The 20,634-nt window shown below is 49.1% G+C and overlaps 2 protein-coding genes across 2 annotated transcripts; both read left to right on the plus strand.

The window, feature by feature from the left end:
* Positions 1–2,715: 2,715 nt before the first annotated feature.
* Positions 2,716–3,303, plus strand: LOC127325622 (uncharacterized). Its single transcript, XM_051352429.1, has 2 exons — positions 2,716–2,931; positions 3,022–3,303. The coding sequence occupies exons 1-2, from the start codon at positions 2,716–2,718 to the stop codon at positions 3,301–3,303; spliced, it is 498 nt and encodes a 165-aa protein (XP_051208389.1).
* Positions 3,304–3,877: 574 nt separating this feature from the next.
* On the plus strand, positions 3,878–6,235 carry LOC139837771 (uncharacterized mitochondrial protein AtMg00860-like). Its single transcript, XM_071827038.1, has 2 exons — positions 3,878–4,432; positions 6,125–6,235. The coding sequence occupies exons 1-2, from the start codon at positions 3,878–3,880 to the stop codon at positions 6,233–6,235; spliced, it is 666 nt and encodes a 221-aa protein (XP_071683139.1).
* The last annotated feature ends 14,399 nt before the right edge of the window (positions 6,236–20,634 follow it).

The raw sequence follows: 20,634 nt of genomic DNA on the forward strand, positions 1-20,634 counted from the left end.
GAGGCGGACTTGGAGTTCTTTACATAATTTCATTACACAGACCCTGTATAGAGCCCTGTAAAAAACATGTAACTCATGTGAAATATGTATAGTTTGACATGTTGTATCAAAATTTTGTTGCGAGATCGCTATTTGAGAACTTGAATATATTTGCTCTTCGTGAGACCGGTTTCGTTAGCCTGATGCCTTTTTGCGGCTAGATCAGCTACTCGGGTCAAAACGTATGCTAAGTGTTTGCCACTTGGAGCCGATGGCTCATAATATTCGAGTAATTGTAATCCCGAGTACCGGGTTTGTTTATTCTATTTCTTAAGTTGCATCCCCCGAGTCTCGGGTGTGCGAATATGGAAAATAAGAAACAACAGAGTATAGAAAACTTAGCTTTTATTGATGATGAATGCAGAAGTACATGTTTTGGCTTGAAGAGCCTGGCCGGTGGCCTATGTTTATTACGAACTCGATATTTTGGCTGAATAGCCTGGCCGCAGGCCTTATTGAAAGCAAAAGCGTAAAGCTATCTATTAAGCATAGAATCGCCATAGCTGCGCGACGTTCCACGGATTGCCTTGATCTTTTCTAGATTTTTTATCCTTGAGGCGATAAGCTCCTCCAGGAATCACCTCAGTGACGATGTATGGTCCCTCCCATGGGTACTCCAGTTTGCTGTGGCTTTCTTGCTTTAGTCAAAGGACTAGGTGATGTGGGCATTACCCTTCGGGTACCCGACATTAGTCTACCTCCCTTGGCCCAACAAGGGGCCCACGAAGATTGCCCAAGACCAAGGTGGGCCCATACGTCGGTTGCAACAAAGGAGACCTACCAGAAGATGAATTCTTGATGAACAAGGCAAGAAGGTGCCGGTAAAGGAAAGATTAGATTAGATCTCAATGTAACCTGGTCGAGTTCGGACAGGACTCTCGGGACCTGTCCTGCTATATAAAGGCCAGGAGAGAGCCTGCCGAACGACAGAACAACAGTACGCAGAACTACCGCAATTTAGAGCACAAACCCTAGAATCCTTGCCTCCCGGTGAGTCGACCATAGCAGCATATCGGCTACCCCATTGTATCCCGATATATTCGATAAATCAATATCAGACAAGCAGGAAGTAAGGGTTTAACCTCATCGAGGGCCCCGAACCTGGGTAAATATCTCTCCCCGTTTGTTTAGTTTCCGATGTCTCATGCTAGCCTGCAGGATTCCGTCAACCCTAAGCCCCTCATGGTGGGCATTGCCGAGGAGCTCCCTCGTCAATTGGCGCCGTCTGTGGGAAACCTGCTGGTACAAGGCACTTCATCGGCTGTTCCGATCGTGTCGGCTACAACTCCGCCGGCATCACCGCCACCATTGGCTCCATCATCGCCAAGCTCTAGGAATTCGATTCGTTCTGGGTCCTTTGAGTTCACTCCGCACATCGATGCATCGCGTTCGGCCTTCTCAGGCCTGCGCGGCGAGATGGACATGACGTTCGGGAGCGTTCACTTCAGCATCGACTCTGGGGGTGTACTTCGGCTCCCAAGCCCGATCGCTCCTGGCGTAGAAAAGTCTACGACTTCATCGACAGCTACATCACCAACCGTGGACGATCTATCGGCTGCACCAACGACCTCGACTCCGGTGACTTCATCATCATCAACGGATCTGACATCGTATTACTGCTTCGACTGCGACACTAGGCATGAGCTTGGTTTGGATGCTCCTCCCTTCATCTGCGGAGCCGACAGAGGAGGCGTCGATAAGCCTAACCTCTCTTGGGCTGGTGCCCAACCTCCGCAGTACCAGGTCTGTGTTGGCAACATCGCACACCTAGGAAAAAATCATCATTTGGATGAAAAAGTTACTGATGGCACCATCATCCAAGTCTCCCAGGCAGAGTGGGATGCAGCGCAAGAGTGCGTCCAGTTGGTTAAGGAACAATCATAGCTCAACCGACACCGACTGGCAACCGATTTGTCCAAATCCATCGCCAAACTGATGGAGACCACTAACAGTTGGGCCGATGGTGAGGATCGCGCAAGAAAATCACAGCCACTTATCAGCAACGACGAAAGCAACCGAAGGAGCCCGGCTAGCACCGGAAGCAGACAAGAACGTCAAAAGAGGAGGAGAGATCCCTACTATGAAGCAATTGATCGTACCACCAGTTGCGCTTATCAGTGCAGCGATCAGTGTCACGAGCAATGTGGCAAGCGACGGGATAGTAGCCGCAGCCGACCGAATCGCTACCCTCGGATGCACAACCTGCCAGCCGTGGAGCAGCTAAGCGCCCCATGTTACTTGCACGTTTACATCGATCCAAAAGACAACACCGAGAAAGCATCACATTTGCTCAAAGACTGTCGTCAATTCCTCGATATCCAGAAGCTATGCGAAGAATTGAGGTCCAACTCCAACACACAGGCGCACCCGATAATACAGGGTACAGCTGCCTCCGATCAATCGCTCGGGCCGCAGGATCACCCACGCGTGCCAGCCGAAGTCTTTCCCGTATCTCGAGGACAGGTGAATATGATCCACAAGGCTGGCGTCTCCAAAAGAGAGTCCAAGAAGTTCACTCGGGAGATAAAGCTTGCAGAAGTGGCCATGGCAAGCGTGCCAGAATACATCGACTAGTCAGATGAAAGCATCTTATTTAGCAGGGCTGATCATCCGATGGCTGTGCCTAGGCCTGGCCATGCCGCCCTAGTACTCGAAGCACAAATTGGTCGATTCAACATGAGTAAGGTGTTCATGGATGGTGGCAGCGGCTTAAACCTTCTGTTCGCAAGCACGATGAAGGCAATGGGTGTGACAGTCGATATGTTACAAGAATCCGACACAGGTTTTCACGGCATCATCCTGACCCTGCCCACATATCCTCTTGGAAAGATCTCTCTGGATGTTGTTTTTGGTACACCCGACAACTTCAGGAAGGAAAGACTCGAGTTCGAGGTAGTAACTTGAGAATCGCGGTACCACGCTATCCTCGACCGACCGGCGTCCGCTAAATTCATGGCAGTTCCCCATTATGCGTATCTGAAGCTTAAGATGCCAGGCAATAATGGGACCACGATAACTGTTCATGGAAGTTTCTCTCGTTCCGATAACTGCGACAAGGACTTCCAGAAGATCGCCTCTAAATTTGGAGTCAGAGAAGAGCTTAATGCACTAGACGTACTCACCGACCATAAGCAGCCACCTACCGACAATCGGAGTACAAGAGCCGACGAGTTTGACGTTGCCAAAGAAGCAAAGACGCATCAAGTGCACCCCTCTGATCCGAAAAAAACAATCAATGCGTCGGCTGATCTTACTGTCGCATAGGAAGGCGCGCTCATCGAGTTTCTCCATGAGCACTGGGAAATATTTGCATGGGAGCCATCCGACATGCTAGGTATTCCCAGGGAACTCGCTGAGCACGCCCTCAATGTTGACCCTAAAGCTAAACCTGTCCAACAAACGTTGCGTCGTTTTTTGGAACCAAAGCGTAAAGCCATCGGGGAAGAAGTTAATCGGCTTCAAAAAGCCGGGTTCATTCGAGTACTCAAGGAAGCTAAGTGGGTAGCTAATCCAGTGATGGTGCCGAAGAAGGATACGACAGCTCTCCGCATGTGCATCGACTTCACGAGCCTCAACAAGCATTGCCCAAAGGATCACTTTCCGTTGCCACGTATCGACCAAATAGTCGACTCCACGGCGGGCTGTGATCGCCTCTCTTTCCTCGATGCTTATTCTGGATACAGTCAAATCAAACTCAAAGAAGAAGACCAAGAGTTAACGGCGTATAACACCGCATGGTGTCTATTGTTACAACGTCATGACCTTCGGATTAAAAAATGCAGGCGCAACCTATCAACGGTGTATGCAAGCCTATCTTGGAGAATAAATTGGTAGGAATATGGAGGTCTACATCGACGACATCGTCGTCAAGACCAGAAAAGCCGCCATGCTCATCGACGATCTCTGCGAAACCTTTGACAATCTCGACCGTTACAAAATTAAGCTGAACCTGAAGAAATGTTTCTTCGGGATACCTGGAGGCCAAGTACTCGGGTATTTTATATCTGCTCAGGGGATTGAGGCAAACCCCCTCAAAATCAAGGCTGTCCTTGACATGGAACCACCAAGAAACTTGCAGCAGGTGCAGCAGCTAGCAGGACGAGTGGCGGCTCTCAGCAGATTCATTTCAAAATTAGGAGAAAAGGCGCTACCCTTCTATCAATTAATGAAAAAGTCAGAAAAATTCGAGTGGACTGCAGAAGCACAGGACGCTTTCGACAACCTCAAGAAAGTTCTGTCGACTTCCCCGGTCCTCGTCACCCGACATGATAGGGAACCAATGATACTCTACATCGCTGCAACGAGTCGGGTGGTCAGTACCGTGCGAGTAGTCGAACGTGAGGAAGCAGGGAAGGTCCACGGCATGCAGCGCCCCGTTTATTACCTCAGCGAAGTACTCACACCGGCAAAACAGCGGTATCCACATTACCAGAAGTTAGCATATGCTGTATGGATGACAACACGAAAGCTGCGGCATTACTTTGTGGAGCATCCGATTATTGTCATCACCGAGGCTCCGCTAAAGAACATACTCACCAATCCAGATGCTACAGGTCGAGTATCTCAGTGGGCCATAGAGTTGGCACCGCATGATATTTCTTATGTCAATCGAACATCAATCAAATCTCAGGTCCTCCAAGATTTCTTCGTTGACTGGATCCAGTCGCAAACACCGGCCGCACCCGATATGTCGGGTTCATGGACCATGTATTTTGATGGCTCGAAACGAAATACGGGCGCTGGTGCAGGAGTAGTACTCATATCACCTCAAGGCGACAAGATGAAGTACGTATTGAGGATGAACTTCTCGCTGCCAACAAACAATGAAGCAGAGTATGAGGCATTGTTGCACGGCATGCGCATGGCCAAAGCATGCGCTGCCACGTGCCTAGATATTTATGGAGACTCAAATCTCATCGTCCAACAGTCAATGAATCTATGCGATGTGATCAGTGACAACATGATTGCTTACCACCAAATGTACCAGTCGATGGAAGCCAAGTTTGAAGGTTGCGAGTTGAAACATATCGGCAGAGCTAGCAACGAAGAAGCAGACACCCTGGCAAACATCGGCTCCACATGCTCCGCGATTCCAGACGGAGTTTTTTATGAAGTAATCAATCAACGATCCATCAAGGTCAAAACTTCGACACCTCCCAGACAGTCGGCTACCGACTCGGGGGCTGCGCTCCAAGAAGCCGAAGAGGAAAAAACTGACGACCCAAATCAGCAAGTTCTGCTCCTTGAGCCCATATGGACCAAGCCTTTTCTAGCATATTTACTTCGGCAGGAACTACCGGACGACCCGGCAGAAGCATGGCGTATTGTGCGCCGATCTAAAGCATATACAGTGGTGGCAGGTGAACTCTACAAACGAAGTATATCTGACATATTTCAGCGATGCATCGCACTTGAGGATGGAAAGGCCTTACTGCGAGAAATACACGAAGGCACGTGTGGCCACCATGCAAGTAGCCGAGCACTCGTAGCCAAAGCCTTCAGAGCCGGGTTCTATTGGCCAGCAGCAGCAGCTGATGCAAGAGAATTGGTCAGGAAGTGTGATCCCTGTCAGCATTTCGCACCAAAACCACACGCCCCAGCTACAAACCTTATGATGATACCTCTTGCGTGGCCCTTTGCGCAATGGGGACTCGATCAAGTTGGACCAATGCCGAAATCTTTGCCAGGTGGGCATACCTACCTATTGGTCGCAGTCGATAAATTCACTAGATGGATAGAGGCTATACCTGTAACCAACCAAACAGCTGCGATAGCTGTCAAATTCTTCCAAGGCATTACGTGTCGTTTCGGCATACCACACAGCATCATCACGGACAATGGAAGCAACTTCGCTTCTGACGAATTTCATCAATTTTGCGGAAGGCTCGGCATAAAATTTAACTTCGCTTCGGTGTCGCATCCTCAAACAAATGGTCAGGTGGAGAAGATCAATGGTCTAATTTGTGATGGCATAAAAAATGCCTCACAAAGGAAGCTGGAGCGTGGGTCGAAGAATTACCATCGGTACTATGGAGCCTACGCACCACTCCAAACAGATCGACACAATATAGTCCTTTCTTCCTAGTACATGGAGCCGAAGCTGTTCTGCCTGCTGATGTTCGGTTTGAAGCACCTCGGGTTGTTGCATACAATGAGAGAACTTCTGTTCAAGCACTCCAGGACGCTGTGGATCTAGTAGACGAAGCTCAAGACATCGCTTTGGCTAGAACGGCCATGTATCAACAGGCGATACGAAACTACCAGAGCCGAAGGGTACGCATTCGAAGATTTAATGTCGGCGATCTACTACTTTGACTGAAATAAAAAGGACATCTGAAGCTCAAATCTCCTTGGGAAAAACCCTACATCATCATTGAAGTCATCCCAGGAGGGGCCTATCGCATCAAGAATACTACAACATGATTGGTGGAAGGCAACCCATGGAACGTTGCACAATTGCGACGATTCTATGTTTAAGCCCTTTTTTACCTTCCCTTATTTTATTCAATATGGCTTCTTAGCCATCCTCAAGACAATGTATTCTTCGGTTGCATATTATTAATAAACCTCTAAGTCCGATTCATGCAATTATTACTTCACCCGCAAAACTATCTGGGAGCTCATGAAAATATTCAGCTATTACGTTCAATCCCATCGGGAGCGCCGGAGTTTAAGGAAAAACATCGTGCACACGATGATCATCTCGAAGATTTCTCGAAATATCAAAGCAATAAGCGTACCCGACAATACCCGGGGGCTGCAGAATCCTGATTTTATGGTTTTCATCAAAGCCTCAGGGAACATTCGAGTGCTGCGATTGATGAAAATCTCTACACGTAAAAAAAGATAAACATTTCCACAAAGCCTCATGGAACATGCGAGTGCTGCAATTGATGGAAACTATACAAATCAGAAAGGCCCACGCCGGTGCACCGTGCTACGAAGCCAATTGGGCACATGGTTTCCTCGTTTACTCGGGGGTTGCTGCCAACATAAAATTACATACATACGGCTCAGCAAAACATATTTGCGATTACTACGGGGCCGTCGAACGTGCAAACTGACCTGGTCACTCAGTTGCCTTCGGCATTATACAAATAGAAATGTTATTAAGAGGGCTTACAGTCCTTTTCGAAGAAATTCACAAAGTCGTCGACTACGCACGATGTTACAAAAAGAACATCGACAATACGAGGTGTTATGAAAAGAACATCGTCGACACGTGGTGTCATAAAAGAACATCGTCATTACAGTACAAGACTATTTTCGGTTGAAAGTACTACTTAACTAACAAAGATCAAAGATACTTGTAACAATTACAATATAAACATCGCACTACGTGCGCGAATGTTCGACATCACCTTCAAGACATGGTTCCTTGATCAGTTCGGGTCCGCAAGCTTCTTTCTGTACTTGCCTCCATCCTGGAAATAATGATATAAGCAGGATGCCTGGCGACAGGTTAATATTGATCAAGCTCCATGTCGGCATTGGCAATTGATTCTAAATCAAGGGTTGGATAACGAGCAAGCACAAAAGCAAATGGATGTTCGACTACAGCTAGGAGCTCCTTGCGTATCAGATCCTAAATTCTGGCAGGATTCTTGAATTGAGTCATCAAAGCCGACAAAGATAAAGGAGCCGGATCAAGAGGAAACATGGTCTTCCACACCATGGTTAGATGAGCATGACACTTGTCGAAGTAATAATGCACCTGTTCCACTCGGTATTCAAACTTGGCCACAGTTGCAGCTTTTGATCTATTGGCCCATATTGAGCTCTTCGGCTGCGATAAATCAGTCATGGCTTCAATCTTATCATGAACCCGCTTATTTTCTTCCAGTGCGTTGAAAGAAACAACTGACGAAGACGGGGAAAATCAAGTTATAAGAAGGTTATAACATCAAAAGAATATAAAGGACAAAGAAACATTGATTGCTTACAATTTAAGCTTTCAGTTGCTGTTTGTAGTCGATCTAGAGCATATTGGTCGACTTCTGCAACTATCTCGCCTTTCTTTTTTACCACTGCTGCCATAGCATGAATTCCAACCAGGTCCTTTTCCATTTGGGATATTCTATTGCGTAATTGACGCACAAGTTCAGACTCATTACCAATTGCAGAGCTCAGAGAACTTTCGGCACGAGCAGCAGTCGAAGTCACCTGCAGCAAATTATTGGACATGCGTATTCAGGAAATCAACAATAGGATTACCAATTTCAAAACTCCCATCGGGAGCGCCAAAAGCATTTCATTCAGAAGTATAATCACAAAAGTAGGTGCTGGCAACAGAGCCAGCATGTTTCATTACAAGACGATGGTTGAAATAATATTCAAGTTACAAATAAAGGCATCATAAAATCAAGGCGCCTGAGTTTGCGCGGATGAACTCAGAGCAGCATCGGATGCAGACTTTTTCCTCTGATCCTCGACCAACTTAAGGAGCTAGCCTGCGCATTTGCGCGCCGACTCATTAAAGAGGCCAAGGTCGACAGTTGAGCCGTCTTCATTCTTCGGCAGTTCTTTTGTCAAGCGGTCCATGTCGGCCTCAAAGCCATATCCCATTAAAAGTTGAAACGCAAGAAGCGCTCCATAGAGACGTGAGCGACCCTTCTATACCTCAATGGTGCTGTTGGTGTGGATGAAGAAAGCGTTCACCAGTTCCCCAAGGGTTTTTCTTGATCCAGCTTCGGAAACATCAGTGAGAACAGCTTCGACAGGGCTCCCTTTGTCTTCTTCAGAAGATCTTGAATCTGATCGCTGGAGTCCACGGCAAAGGAGATGGCATCCGACATGGAGTCTACTCGAAGCCTGCTGGTACGGTCAACAGGCATGTCGGCAGCACCTAAGGCATCACAAAAATAATCGGTATAAGGATGAAAAGAATTTGGCAAAGATAGAGAGATAAAGGAGTCGAAGCAATTTATCTAGCAAACTTTTGACAGCTTTGCGGAGGTCACCTTCCTTTTTGTCTGCCTGGGCTTGAGCTTCAATCTTCAGCTGCTCCTCCTCCTTCATCTTCGCCTTCAGCAAATCCAACTCTTTCTTCAAGTTCGCGGCTTCTCTTTGAGCTTCAGTTGCTAGTTTATTTGCTTTCGCAAGCTGTTCAGTCGAAGACTTGGCAACCTCTCGAAGACGAGCATATTCTGCCTCCATGCGAATGAATTGATCGGCTAAGTCCACCACTATGTCTACTGCGTCCTGAATAGGCTGTGATAATGAAGCAAAGAATTTGTCAAGATATATCACAAGATTATCAAAGCCACTCGGCTGCAACCAGCCAACTATCGGCTCGGGGGCTACTCGGGTACGGATCATTAGATAGAAAAAGGGAAAAACGCTTACATGACCACTTGAAGACGATGGAACAGGAGCACCTGCCGAAGGAACAACAGGAGGAGCTTTGACCTTCCTCACTGCTTTCCTCGGTGGAGGAGGAATAACCGGCTCTTCTCCGGAAGATAGGGGCATTGTTTCCTTTGTCGACACCGTCTTATCAGAGCTAATCTTTGCCTTCTTGGAAGGAGGAAGATCCATGTCTCCATCAGAACTGGTAAAAGAGCATTGGTCACATTAGCTATAGAATACTAGAAATTCTAGCAAGACATGAGGAAAAAGAGACTTATGAGCCAGACAGTAAATCATCTTCATCGGCAAAGAAACCTGATGATCTTTTATATACCGGAGCTGCCGAAGCTTCGGGAGCTGTCGCATCGGGAAGGTTATGGTCAGCATCATCGTCATCGTGCCCGCTAGGGCTTGACTCCGCTGTATCAATTAGTTCATCGACAATTGTCCTTTGGCGCCTGGCTATAAGAAGCGCGTCATCATCATCTTCTTCTTCTTTTTCTTCCGAGGCATCGCTATCTTCGACTACCTCAGCGTTTTCATCAGTTTCCTCGGAGAGGTCATCATCTTCGGGAGCCACTCCGGTCTCGGGTTCGGAAGGGAAGCACCTTGCAACCGTAGAGGCCTGTCAAGTTAAAGGAAAATCATCAATTTTGAGTGCGAATAATAAATCATGTACAAGACACTCGGGTGACGAGAATCACCTCGGTAAGGAGATGACGAGCATCATACGGGGTCTAAACTGATGTCAGAGATATGTAATCTTCTTGGCTGAAGTGTGTTATGCGCCTAACTTCATCCTGAAGCTCATTCTCAGTGAGATCAGCCGAGTTGATCCGCGTCTTATCTTTTGCACCAGTATACAGCCACATCTGATGACTTCTCGACATCACTGGCTGGACTCGACGCTTCAGAAACAGAGCGGCAATTTCGGTTCCGCACATTGTTTGGCCCCCGGCATTCTTCAGATCTAGAATCTTCTTATACAATTTGTCAGCTAGCACCTTTTCTTCGGCAGTCAAAGCATTCTGCCAGGATTTCTTCGGCACTGCCTCAGGAACATCTTCGAATGGTGGGAAGTTGGAGCGGTGACCCGATGCCGGGTGATCCCTGAGGTATAACCACTTTGACCACCAGCCCTGGACAGACTCTCTCATCGGGAAGTTGAAGTAATTAACTTCCTTCCTGACGACAAAGCCAACTCCTCTAACAACGTGAGGGCCTTCACCCCCGCTGTGGTGCTTGACGAAGAAGATTTTTCTCCAAAGACCCTAGTGGGGGTCAATGCCGAGGAAAGCCTAACAAACAGTAATAAAGATGGCCAAGTGAAGGATGGAATTTGGAGTCAGCTGCCAAAGCTGAATTCCATAGGAAAAAAGAAGGCATCGAAGAAATTCGTGGGCTGGGAGAGACAGCCCACGATATAGAAACACCGAGAACATGACCGTGAAACCAGCGGGAGGTTTTGGGCGAGAATCGGAACCTGGGAAGATAACATCTGACTCGTTGGCAGAGATTAGCCCCAAAGTCCTCAACTTTTTCTCATCACGCTTGGTGATGGAGGAGGCCGTCCAGTCACATTGGAGATTCTTGGCGGCGGCGCCGGCTTTGCGCGATGCGGTGGCCGCCCTAGACCCGGCGGCGCTCGCGGTGGCGCCGGAAGATGCGGCCAACTTCTTCTTGCTCATAATGCTGGAGGAGCTCTCAGGAGCAGTTGCAATGGTGAGATGAGAGCAAGGAGGAAGATGAGCAATGAGGCGGGGGTGAAAAGGTTATACTATGCGCCTCCCTTTTTATAATGGAAAAGTTACTACATATCGTCGCCGCCAAATCCGCGTCAAGGGAAATGGACGGGAGTTTAAGTACACACGTGTCAAGAGGGGAGAGAAATCGGAGGCCCATTACCCCCACTACGCGCAGAAATCGAGGAAATGCCTCGGTCAACACGCAAGGACCGATCATTTCTTAACTCACCATGCAGGTGTAGGGTGGGCCCGTTGGGTCACGTCCTGTCAATCGAGCTGCCGCAGATGCCACGTCATTAAGGATGTCATCAAAATTATCGACTCTCTTTGGTGGAACACTCGAAGGAAAGCAGCATCCGAAGGAATCTACAACTTTCGGCTCCTCGACTTGAGTCTACGCACGGTTGCAAACATCTGTCCCTAAACTCGGGGGCTACTCCCATCGGGAGCGTTGGACGCGCACCCGATAAAAACAGCAAAAGCATCGATAATCAAAGGAATTCAAAGAAGAACGGACCCGAAGGTTCCAGCAAATCCAGGATCGAGCCCGGGGACTTGATTCTGTGTAGGGTAACATTGTTTTGCCATCGGCAGTTAACCAGCATCGATTTATCGAGTAAGGCTGGGCTCGTTACTTCTATCCCTTACGTACAACCAAATTGCATGACTTCACCCGACGCCTTAGAAGACCCGATATACTAAAAGTATCGGATGATGAAGGAAGCTCAGAAAGCATCGACAATAAGATCTTCGAGTAGTACAACTTGAGTCTACGCATGGTTGCAAACATCCGTCCCTAGACTCGGGGGCTACTCCCATCGGGAGCGCTGGACGCGCATCCGATACCAAGAAATTTCAACCTTGTAGTAAGCATGAAGACTCAATTTTCTTCGACTGATCAAGATATTTGAATGAGGACAACTATAGTCCCTGCCCGAAGCTTCGCTTCAGCCATTCACTCAGGGGCTACTGATGTGGGCATTACCCTTCGGGTACCCGACATTAGTCTACCTCCCTTGGCCCAACAACGGGCCCACGAAGATTGCCCAACACCAAGGTGGGCCCTTACGTTGGTAGCAACAAAGGGGACCTACCAGAAGATGAATTCCTGATGAACAAGGCAAGAAGGTGTCGGTAAAGGAAAGATTAGATTAGATCTCAATGTAACCTGGTCGAGTTCGGACAGGACTCTCGGGACCTGGCCTGCTATATAAAGGCCAGGAGAGAGCCTGCCGAATGACAGAACAACAATACGTAGAACTACCTCAATTTAGAGCACAAACCCACTGGCTTAGGCACAACGACAAGGTTGGCCAGCCACTCGGCGTGAGCGACGGACTCGATGAGCTGGGCCTTCTTAAGCTTCTCCACCTCCTCAACGATGAACTGCTGCTTCTGCGGCGCTTGACGCCGCACCTTTTGCTTCACAGGGCAAGCTCCCGGGAACACTGCTAGGTGGTGCTCAATCACCTTCCTGGGTACACCAGACATATCTGACGGTGTTCTTGCGAACATGTCAGAGTTTGCCTGGAGGAAGGCGATGAGCGCACTTTCCTATTTGTCCGGGAGGTTGGCGCCGATGACGACGGTGAGACCCGAGTCGCTGGAGTCCAGAACCACCTTCTTGGTGGCTGTCCTCTCCGCCGTGAACTCAGGTTTCCTCTTCCCTGCTGACAATACCAGCAACTCCTCGGCGAGGGCTGCCACAAATGACGGGGGGACGGCCTCGAGGAGGGTCGAGTCGGGAGCCGACTCTTCTCCGTCTGGCGAGCCCCCGAGCATCTGCGTGTCTCCATCGCCAGTGGGGAGCGCTGAGACGGTGGTCTTGAACGCGCATTCTAGGGTGAGTGCGGCGTCTCGCTCGTCGCAGCGGATGGTGATGATGCCACCTCCAGCCCCCGGCATCTTGACGACGTTGTAGGCGTGATGGGTTGCCGCCATGAACTGCGCCAAGGCGGGATAACCGAGGATGGCATTGTACAGTAGGTTGATGTAGGCGACGTCGAAGTCGATGTGCTCGGTGCGGTAGCTCCCTGGGATGCCGAACGTGATGGGGAGTCGCACCTGCCCGATGGGCGTGGTGGAACCGTCAGTGACCCTAGTGAACGGCTTCGTAGCTCTCAGGCGGTCGCGGGGCACGCCCAGCTTGTTGAAGGCTTCAACAGAGAGGACGTTCAAGCCCGCGCCTCCGTCGATGAGAGTCCGAAAGACAGTGGAGCCGCCGATGATGGGGGAGCAAACCATAGGAAGCGCCACCACCAGGGTGGTGGTCCTGGGATGATCCCGAAGACCGAAGGAGATGGCCTGCTGCGACCACTTGAGACGTGGTGCGCATCCAGCAGGCACCGCGGCAGCGACCGCTCGAGGGTGCTGCCACGGGTACCCGGCAGGCCCTGGGGTGCTTGCTCCGCCGAGGAGGCAAGCAATGTGACGGGGAGCGGCGGCGGCCACCTCGTCCTGGCGGGCATACTCGTGGGCCAGCGTGAAGAGCCTTCCCGTTGTGATACCGCCCATGGGTAAGGCGTCGAGGGTGTTATGCCGCCGAACGTGCTTTAGGCCCGCCATGAAGGCGTTGTAGAGGGTGACGTCGGGGAGCCCGGGGATCCCCCGAGCAGCTGACCCGAAGCGCCGGACGTATGAACGGAGCCCCTCGCCGCGGCGTTGACACACAGCGTAGAGTGTCCGTAGGGTGGCCAGGCATTCACGGTCACCTTGCGGAGCGGCCCCTCGAAGGGCGCGTCCGTTGCGGCGCGTGGACGGCCCAGCCCCCTGCCGCGCCTGTTGCTTGTTCCGACCACGGGGCGCGCCCGCGCGGCGGGCGCACCCGACGCGACAAGGACAGAGGTGCGACGCCGGTGGCTCGGGCCCCCGGCCGAGGAGTAGGGCCGGTGGCGTTGCAGGCGCGTCGTCGGCGCCGGCCACGGGTGCTCCGGCCAGGGCGCGTGCAAGCCCGTTGATGTAGGAGAGCCACTGGTCGAGGCTGGTGCCGAGTGGGCGGGTGCGCAGGAGCTCCTGCGCCACCAAGAGCGCAACCCCCGGCACGAGGTCACGGCGCGGTGGGCACCCGTCGAGCGGCCCGTCGTGACTGACCATGGCGATGAAGTTGTCGGAGAAGAAGGTTGGTGTGCTTGAATCCCCTACCTGGCGCGCCAAATGCCGGAGATTCGTGTCCGCGAAGGAACACGGGTATCACCGAACCCGAGAGGTTCAAACACAGGGGACTCGGGATCACGCCGACGAGCTCTCGACGGTGGCACTGCAGACATGAACACGGCAGTTACCCAGGTTCAGGGCCCTCGGAGAGGTAAAACCCCTACGTCCTGCTTTGGTGGATGTATTGAAGGTCACAAGGGAGAAGATGACCGTACAAGTGTCTAGGGTTTGTGATCACTTCAGATCGTCCCCTTCTACGCTAGCAAGGCTAGTCCTTATATAGGGGAGCTGGTCTTCTTCCCCCGAAATATCTTGAGGGGGAAGGGTTGCCACATCTCCAAACTGAGGGTGGGAAACTCCCCCGCCCTTTAAAGGGTGGACATAGTCGATGGTCGATTAAAGCATCGGTCCATGGCAGGTGCTGAGGTTCGCGGTGACGCCTCCGATGGCAGCTTGTGCCGTCCATCCCGTCTTTACACCAAAGTAGCAAAGACAGGGCCTTGGTGGCTTGGTCCTCGATGAGCCGGTCGTTGCACCAAAGTGGTAAGGGCGGACCATCTCCTCGGGACGGAGCTTTGGCCTCAGCCTCGCCGTCATCACCGTCCGGCCGGTTTGTCCTGTAGCTTCTGTAGCACGTTCTCCCTATCCTTGTGGGCGGGGCCCGCGAGGGAGGCATCCGATGCTGCCTTGGTTGATCCTATCGCCTCCATAGGGGCTCTCTGATTTGGAGAGGCCGGTAGCTCGGGGACCTCCGCGAGGGAGTTCCTCCCCGAACCTGTCTTCCGCTCCAGCTGTGTGCCTCCATGAGGGTTTTACCCCTGGTGGAGCCTCACTCGGGAGTAGCCTCCTCGAGTGATTGCTTCCGAGTAGCCACTGGGCCCAGCAACCGTAGGTTCATGGCACCCTAGTTGCCAGGGATCCCATAGAGTGGTGCTAATAATCTTTTCTTGAGTCCATTACATATAAGCCCATTGGCTTTCTCCACCTGGCCGTTGGTTTGCGGGTGAGCAACTGATGTGAAATTTAGGTTTATCACCAGCTCCTGGTGTCAACACCCGGATTTTTAAGTCCAGATGCCTATTATGCCATACATCGCAATCCCAGGAAGATTGTTTTTGCGAGACATAACAGTTGAATATCATAGAGTCATCATTCATTACAACGCCATAATAGTCTTACACAAAAAGGATCATATGATCCAGTCTCATTACAACACTTGATCTAAGGATCATTACATAACACATAGCGGAAGCGAAGTTGTAGTAGTCCATCTAATCCACAGGCAACGCTTGACGTTAGGAGAAGCTCCTAGTTGTCGTAGACGTCCTGCTGGCCGTCATCTTCATACTGCTGTTCAGCTTCAAAGTCTGGACATTTGAATAGCCAGGGACACAGCCGTGAGTACTTTCAAGTACTCGCAAACTAATACTAGTGTAAGCACTCACAGTTTTAGTGAGAGTGTTCTAAGCTCTAGGTTATTTGCATAAAGCTAGTTTTATTTCGTAAGCATTTGGTAAACAAAGACTCTTCAATTGCCTAACTTAACTCAAGTGGGAACATTAGGGTCATTCGCACAACTATGTTGTGATTCAAAAACCAAGTCACCTTTTTAAGTTCAAAAAACAAGTCACATTTGGGAAAAATTCTGATGACGGAACAGTATGGCCTTTCCAACTGTCCATGACCGCGAACGCGGCTATTCGAATAGGTTTACACTCTGCAGAGGTTGCACACTTGTGGCACAACATTTGATTACACCCGTCAGGGATAACCCTGAATAATCATAACTCAGTATGCGGATCATCAACCATTAACCTTTCACTTACATAACCTAGTATAGGCACCTCTCCCCATGAGCTTGGCCTCCCGGTGATAGCCAACTGTTATCCCGGGAACTGCACAGGGCTTGGGTCGTACATTCACCTCATTTCACGTCATTTCACTTTCAACGGAGGCAGCCTTGGCATAACCTCTATGACGCTTGTTCAGAGGGAACCCATACTAAGACACGTAAATTTCCAGCTAAAGCCTTACCCATAATCAGGTATTGTGGGGGTACTCAAGAATTGGAAAAGGTATCGCATCCGAACCCAATCATCAGCGTTTATCAAACTCACCATGACATTCAAGTCATATTCACCTTCCAAAAATCTTTCAATAGAATGACTCATCATTCCAAGGTTTTCAAATTCAAAAGATTCACATGTTCCCAGCTAGAGTAGTCACTTTTAGTTTAGCACTAGCAACTAGTCATGAGGGGTGCTAACTAGCTTGTAGCTATCTAGGCTAAATTTGATACTCTTGTAGTACTCTATACTCAGACCAAAGTTAACTATAAAAGGAAGCTTTGATAATCAAAGTAAAAGCTTGGTGAGATAAAACTGGGACTTGGAAAGTAAAGCACAAAGTAGTATGGTAGGGGTGCCTTGCTCAAATAGAGCTTGCACTTGGGTAACTTGCAAGAGTATAGCTTGCCTTGGTTGGTACAGTGATCAAAGTTCTCTTCTTCTTCCTGGTAGTAGACCTCCTCCTCCTGGTATTCCTCGGTACTAGCGTCTATAAATGGATATGAAGTAAACAATCACCAAACCAATCTTAAGGCTAGACTAAGCACACAAATGGGTCACACAAGTTAATCTAGCATCACAATATTATTAACCTGTTGGTTGACTTGGTGTTCTTGTTAAGGAAAATAATTTCCTCTCATTGAAATATTTATTAGGGTTGATATTTATGTTCTTTTGAGAAATAGTTTCCTCTCATTGAATCTTGTTAAGATTTAATTTCCTCAACTACTAAGTGTGAGATTATGTTGACCAGGGTCAACACTTCACTCTTATTATTTGAGAGAAAGGATTTAAATGAGGTACTAAACCTCATGCAATTTAAACCCTACTATTGCAGTAATTTAATGTCTCTAAGTAATTCCCTATGAGATGCTATAGACCAAAGTCAACACTTCATATTGAATTGCTTAGGACCAAGATTTAAATGAGAGGGAACCCCTCATATTATTTAAGAAATAATTTTGAATAATTTTAAATGGACTAGAAATAGCCACATAGCCATCATTTGAATCTAGCCCATGATCATTTGAAACAATCATGTGATGTTTTTACAAAATAAATTAGACAATATGAAATGTGATTTATGAGAGTTGCAATCAACTCAAAATCATTATGGTTGATTTTTAAGAATTGTTTGAAGTTGCAAAAGTCCCTGCCTTGTTATTTTTGTCACATTAAATCTACAACGAAATTAGGGGTGAGACCAGTGGGGTTGGGTAGAGCTTTTCACAAGCTTTCCAACAACACCAAAATCACTAAATTTGGCCCAGTAGATCTTCTGGAATTTAAATTTGAAGTTGGAGCCAGTATTGAATTTGATTTGAAACATAAAAACAAAATTTGAATTTACTGGGCCTGGCGGGAAAATTAACGGGCCAGCGTGAGAGAGAGAGAGAGAGTTGGGCCGGCCCAGCTGCGCGTCTGATGCGAGCGGGCCGCCTGACAGGTGGGGTGTGCCTGTCAGCGGGTCAAACTCACCGAATCGGTACGCAGCGCGAGGGACGTTGGATTAGATGATGATCAGACGGTCGAGCGTCGTCATCGTCGACGACGAGAAGCGAGCACTGGCACGGCGGAGGGAGGGGGTCGGAGGCGAGCCTGGACTCCGGCGATCGATGGCGTTGATGCAGGACGACGTTGCGGACGACGGCGATGCAGCTGGTACCGACGGAGACTCCAATGGTGGCCGAAATCGACGACGCCCTTCTCAGCACCGCCGCGGGCTTCAGCGAGCAATTGACGAGCTACGGTGTAAATTGGAGAGGGGAAATGGGTCGACGAAGCTTAGAGAGAGGAGGAGAGGCGATTGGTGTGAGAAATCCTTCGCGGGAGGGTCTCCTTTTATAGCGTCCAGGGGTGCTGCGGCACGGGCGATGGGGTCGACCATGGCGTCGTCGCTACAGGGGCGCAGATGGGCTGGCGATGACGCAGCGGGGTTGGCGATGTCCTGGCGAGCATGACGCGCTTGACGGCGGTGAAAACGAGGCACTGACGCGAGCTAGAGGTTGATGGGAGCTCTTAGTACCGTGGTGGACGTCGGCGATGGTGGCGTCGTCTACAGCGTTCCTGCGAGCAGGTGAGCGTGTCCTGGCGTCTCCTGGTGTCGTGGCGGAGCTGCTGGCGCGCGGAGGGGGCGAGTGGTGACCTGGGTCAGCGAGGCGACGTCATGCCCTGGAGCGCTCTGGTGCGTGTCCGTGCACGCTCTGGCGTGCGCAGGCGTCACTGGGCGCGATCGTGCCGGCGCGTGGCGTGCTCCTCTTCGTTGATGGGCTGCACTGGCGTGTCCAGGAGAGTGAGAGGAAGGTGTGTGACATGGTTGTGCACGTTGGATTCGAGTGGAGAGAGGAGTGACATGGTGAGGTGCATGTCATGCACGGCATGGCATTGTTTTGGTGTATTTTGTGCAAACTCGTGTGTCTCTCTGCCTGGCATTGTACAAGGAGCAGATAGGGGTACTAATGATGACATAGGATGGAAGGTTAGGGCAAATACACACTGGATAAAGGCATGTCTAGAGTTGGTAGATGGCTGCCTGCAAGGTGTTCGATCATATGGCCGCAAGAAGAAAATTTTAAAATTTTGAAATGAATTTTGGTGGAGTTGATTTGAATAAAGATTGGAGCAGAATGGTGGTGGTGGGGTGCAGAGTTGAGTTGGTTTGCAAGATTTCAAAAATGGCACAATCTAGAATCTTATTTGAAGTTCCAAATTTGCTTGAGCATATTAAGGAATTGAGGAAGAATTTGCAGAGGTGGCCTTGACCAAAGTTGTTCATCTTGAAGAGGTCTTGGATGAGGTGCAAAGAGTTGGAATTGTTTGGTTTAAGAATCTCTCAAAACAGAGGCTCAAAGAGGGCATCATGACAAAAATGGCAGATTTGACCATTAGTGCATGTGAGCTCATTTTGAATTCAAATTTGATTTGATTTGAGTTTCTTTGATTCCAAAAGTGTTAGTAAGTGCTTAGTACCCATCTCCAACCAATGGCACAAGTCAAATTGGTCTAGGTTGAAGGATTTCAAAAATGGCATAAACCATATGTGAGGGTTTTGTGATTTTCTAACTTTTATTCTTTTCTTTTTTGTTTTGCTTTTCTTCTTGAACTTAGAGGATCAGAGGTAGGGTTTTAGTACACTAGCAAGAGTTGTAGGCACACACCATGGCAATGTCACACAAATGCACAAATACTATGCATAGCACTATATGCAAATAAAAGTTTTTGTTAGGTCTAAAATTTGAAATTTGGAAACCACAATTTCTCATTGATTTGAAATTTGGGATGTTACAAACCCTTCCCCTTACAAAAGATCTCATCCCGAGATCTTAAAGAAAACTAGGTACTAAAGAGATCTGGGAATTCCTTCTTCATATCATCTTCTCGCTCCCAAGTGGTTTCTTCTTCGGTGTGGTTACTCCATTGAATCTTCAGGAACTTGATACTTCTGGTGCGGGTGGTTCTGAAAGCTTCTTCTAGGATGTGAATAGGCACTTCGCGATACGTTAAGTCCTTGTTGATATCCACCGACCTGTGATCGATATTCTTGAACACCTCCGTCTTCTCCGGCACTTCTAAGCACTTCCGAAGTAGTGATATGTGAAACACATTATGCACCGCTGACATTTCTTCCGGTAGTTCAAGCTGATATGATACTTCTCCTCGGTGGCTCAGAACTTTGAAGGGTCCGACATATCTGGGGGCAAGCTTTCCTCTGATTTGGAATCTCTGCATTCCTTTGAGGGGTGATACTTTGAGATACACGAAATCTCCGATATCGAAGGTCATCTCTCGGCGTCTCTTGTCGGCATAGCTCTTCTGTCTTGACTGGGCAGTCTTGAGGTATTCACGGATCTTGTGAACCTTCTCTTCGGCTTCTCGGAGAATATCTGGGCCGAAGATTTGACTATCTCCGACTTCTGACCAGTTCATAGGGGTACGGCACTTCCTTCCGTACAGGGCTTCAAAGGGGGCCATTTGTAAGCTGGCTTGATAACTGTTGTTGTACGAGAATTCTGCGTACGGCAGACAGTCTTCCCACCTAGATCCATACTCTAGCACACAGGCTCTCAACATATCTTCCAGTATCTGGTTGACTCTTTCGGTCTGTCCGTCAGTCTGCGGGTGATAAGCTGTGCTGAAATTCAGCCGGTTTCCTAGTCCTTCATGTACTTTTTGCCAGAATCTTGAGGTGAATTGAGATCCTCTATCTGACACAATTGACTTCGGGGTTCCATGCAGGCCGACTATTCTGGAGATATATAACTCAGCTAGCTTTGGGCCTTGGT

Source organism: Lolium perenne, chromosome 3 (assembly GCF_019359855.2).
Source record: "Lolium perenne isolate Kyuss_39 chromosome 3, Kyuss_2.0, whole genome shotgun sequence".
Lineage (NCBI taxonomy): Eukaryota > Viridiplantae > Streptophyta > Magnoliopsida > Poales > Poaceae > Lolium > Lolium perenne.

Bases quoted from the DNA above. Each gene is read 5' to 3' on its own strand.
- LOC139837771 (XM_071827038.1), top strand. From the start codon at position 3,878: ATGGAGGTCTACATCGACGACATCGTCGTCAAGACCAGAAAAGCCGCC. The intron at 4,433-6,124 runs GTACTCACACCG...CTTTCTTCCTAG, and splicing joins CCGTTTATTACCTCAGCGAA to TACATGGAGCCGAAGCTGTT.
- LOC127325622 (XM_051352429.1), top strand. From the start codon at position 2,716: ATGAGTAAGGTGTTCATGGATGGTGGCAGCGGCTTAAACCTTCTGTTC. The intron at 2,932-3,021 runs GTAGTAACTTGA...GCGTATCTGAAG, and splicing joins AGGAAAGACTCGAGTTCGAG to CTTAAGATGCCAGGCAATAA.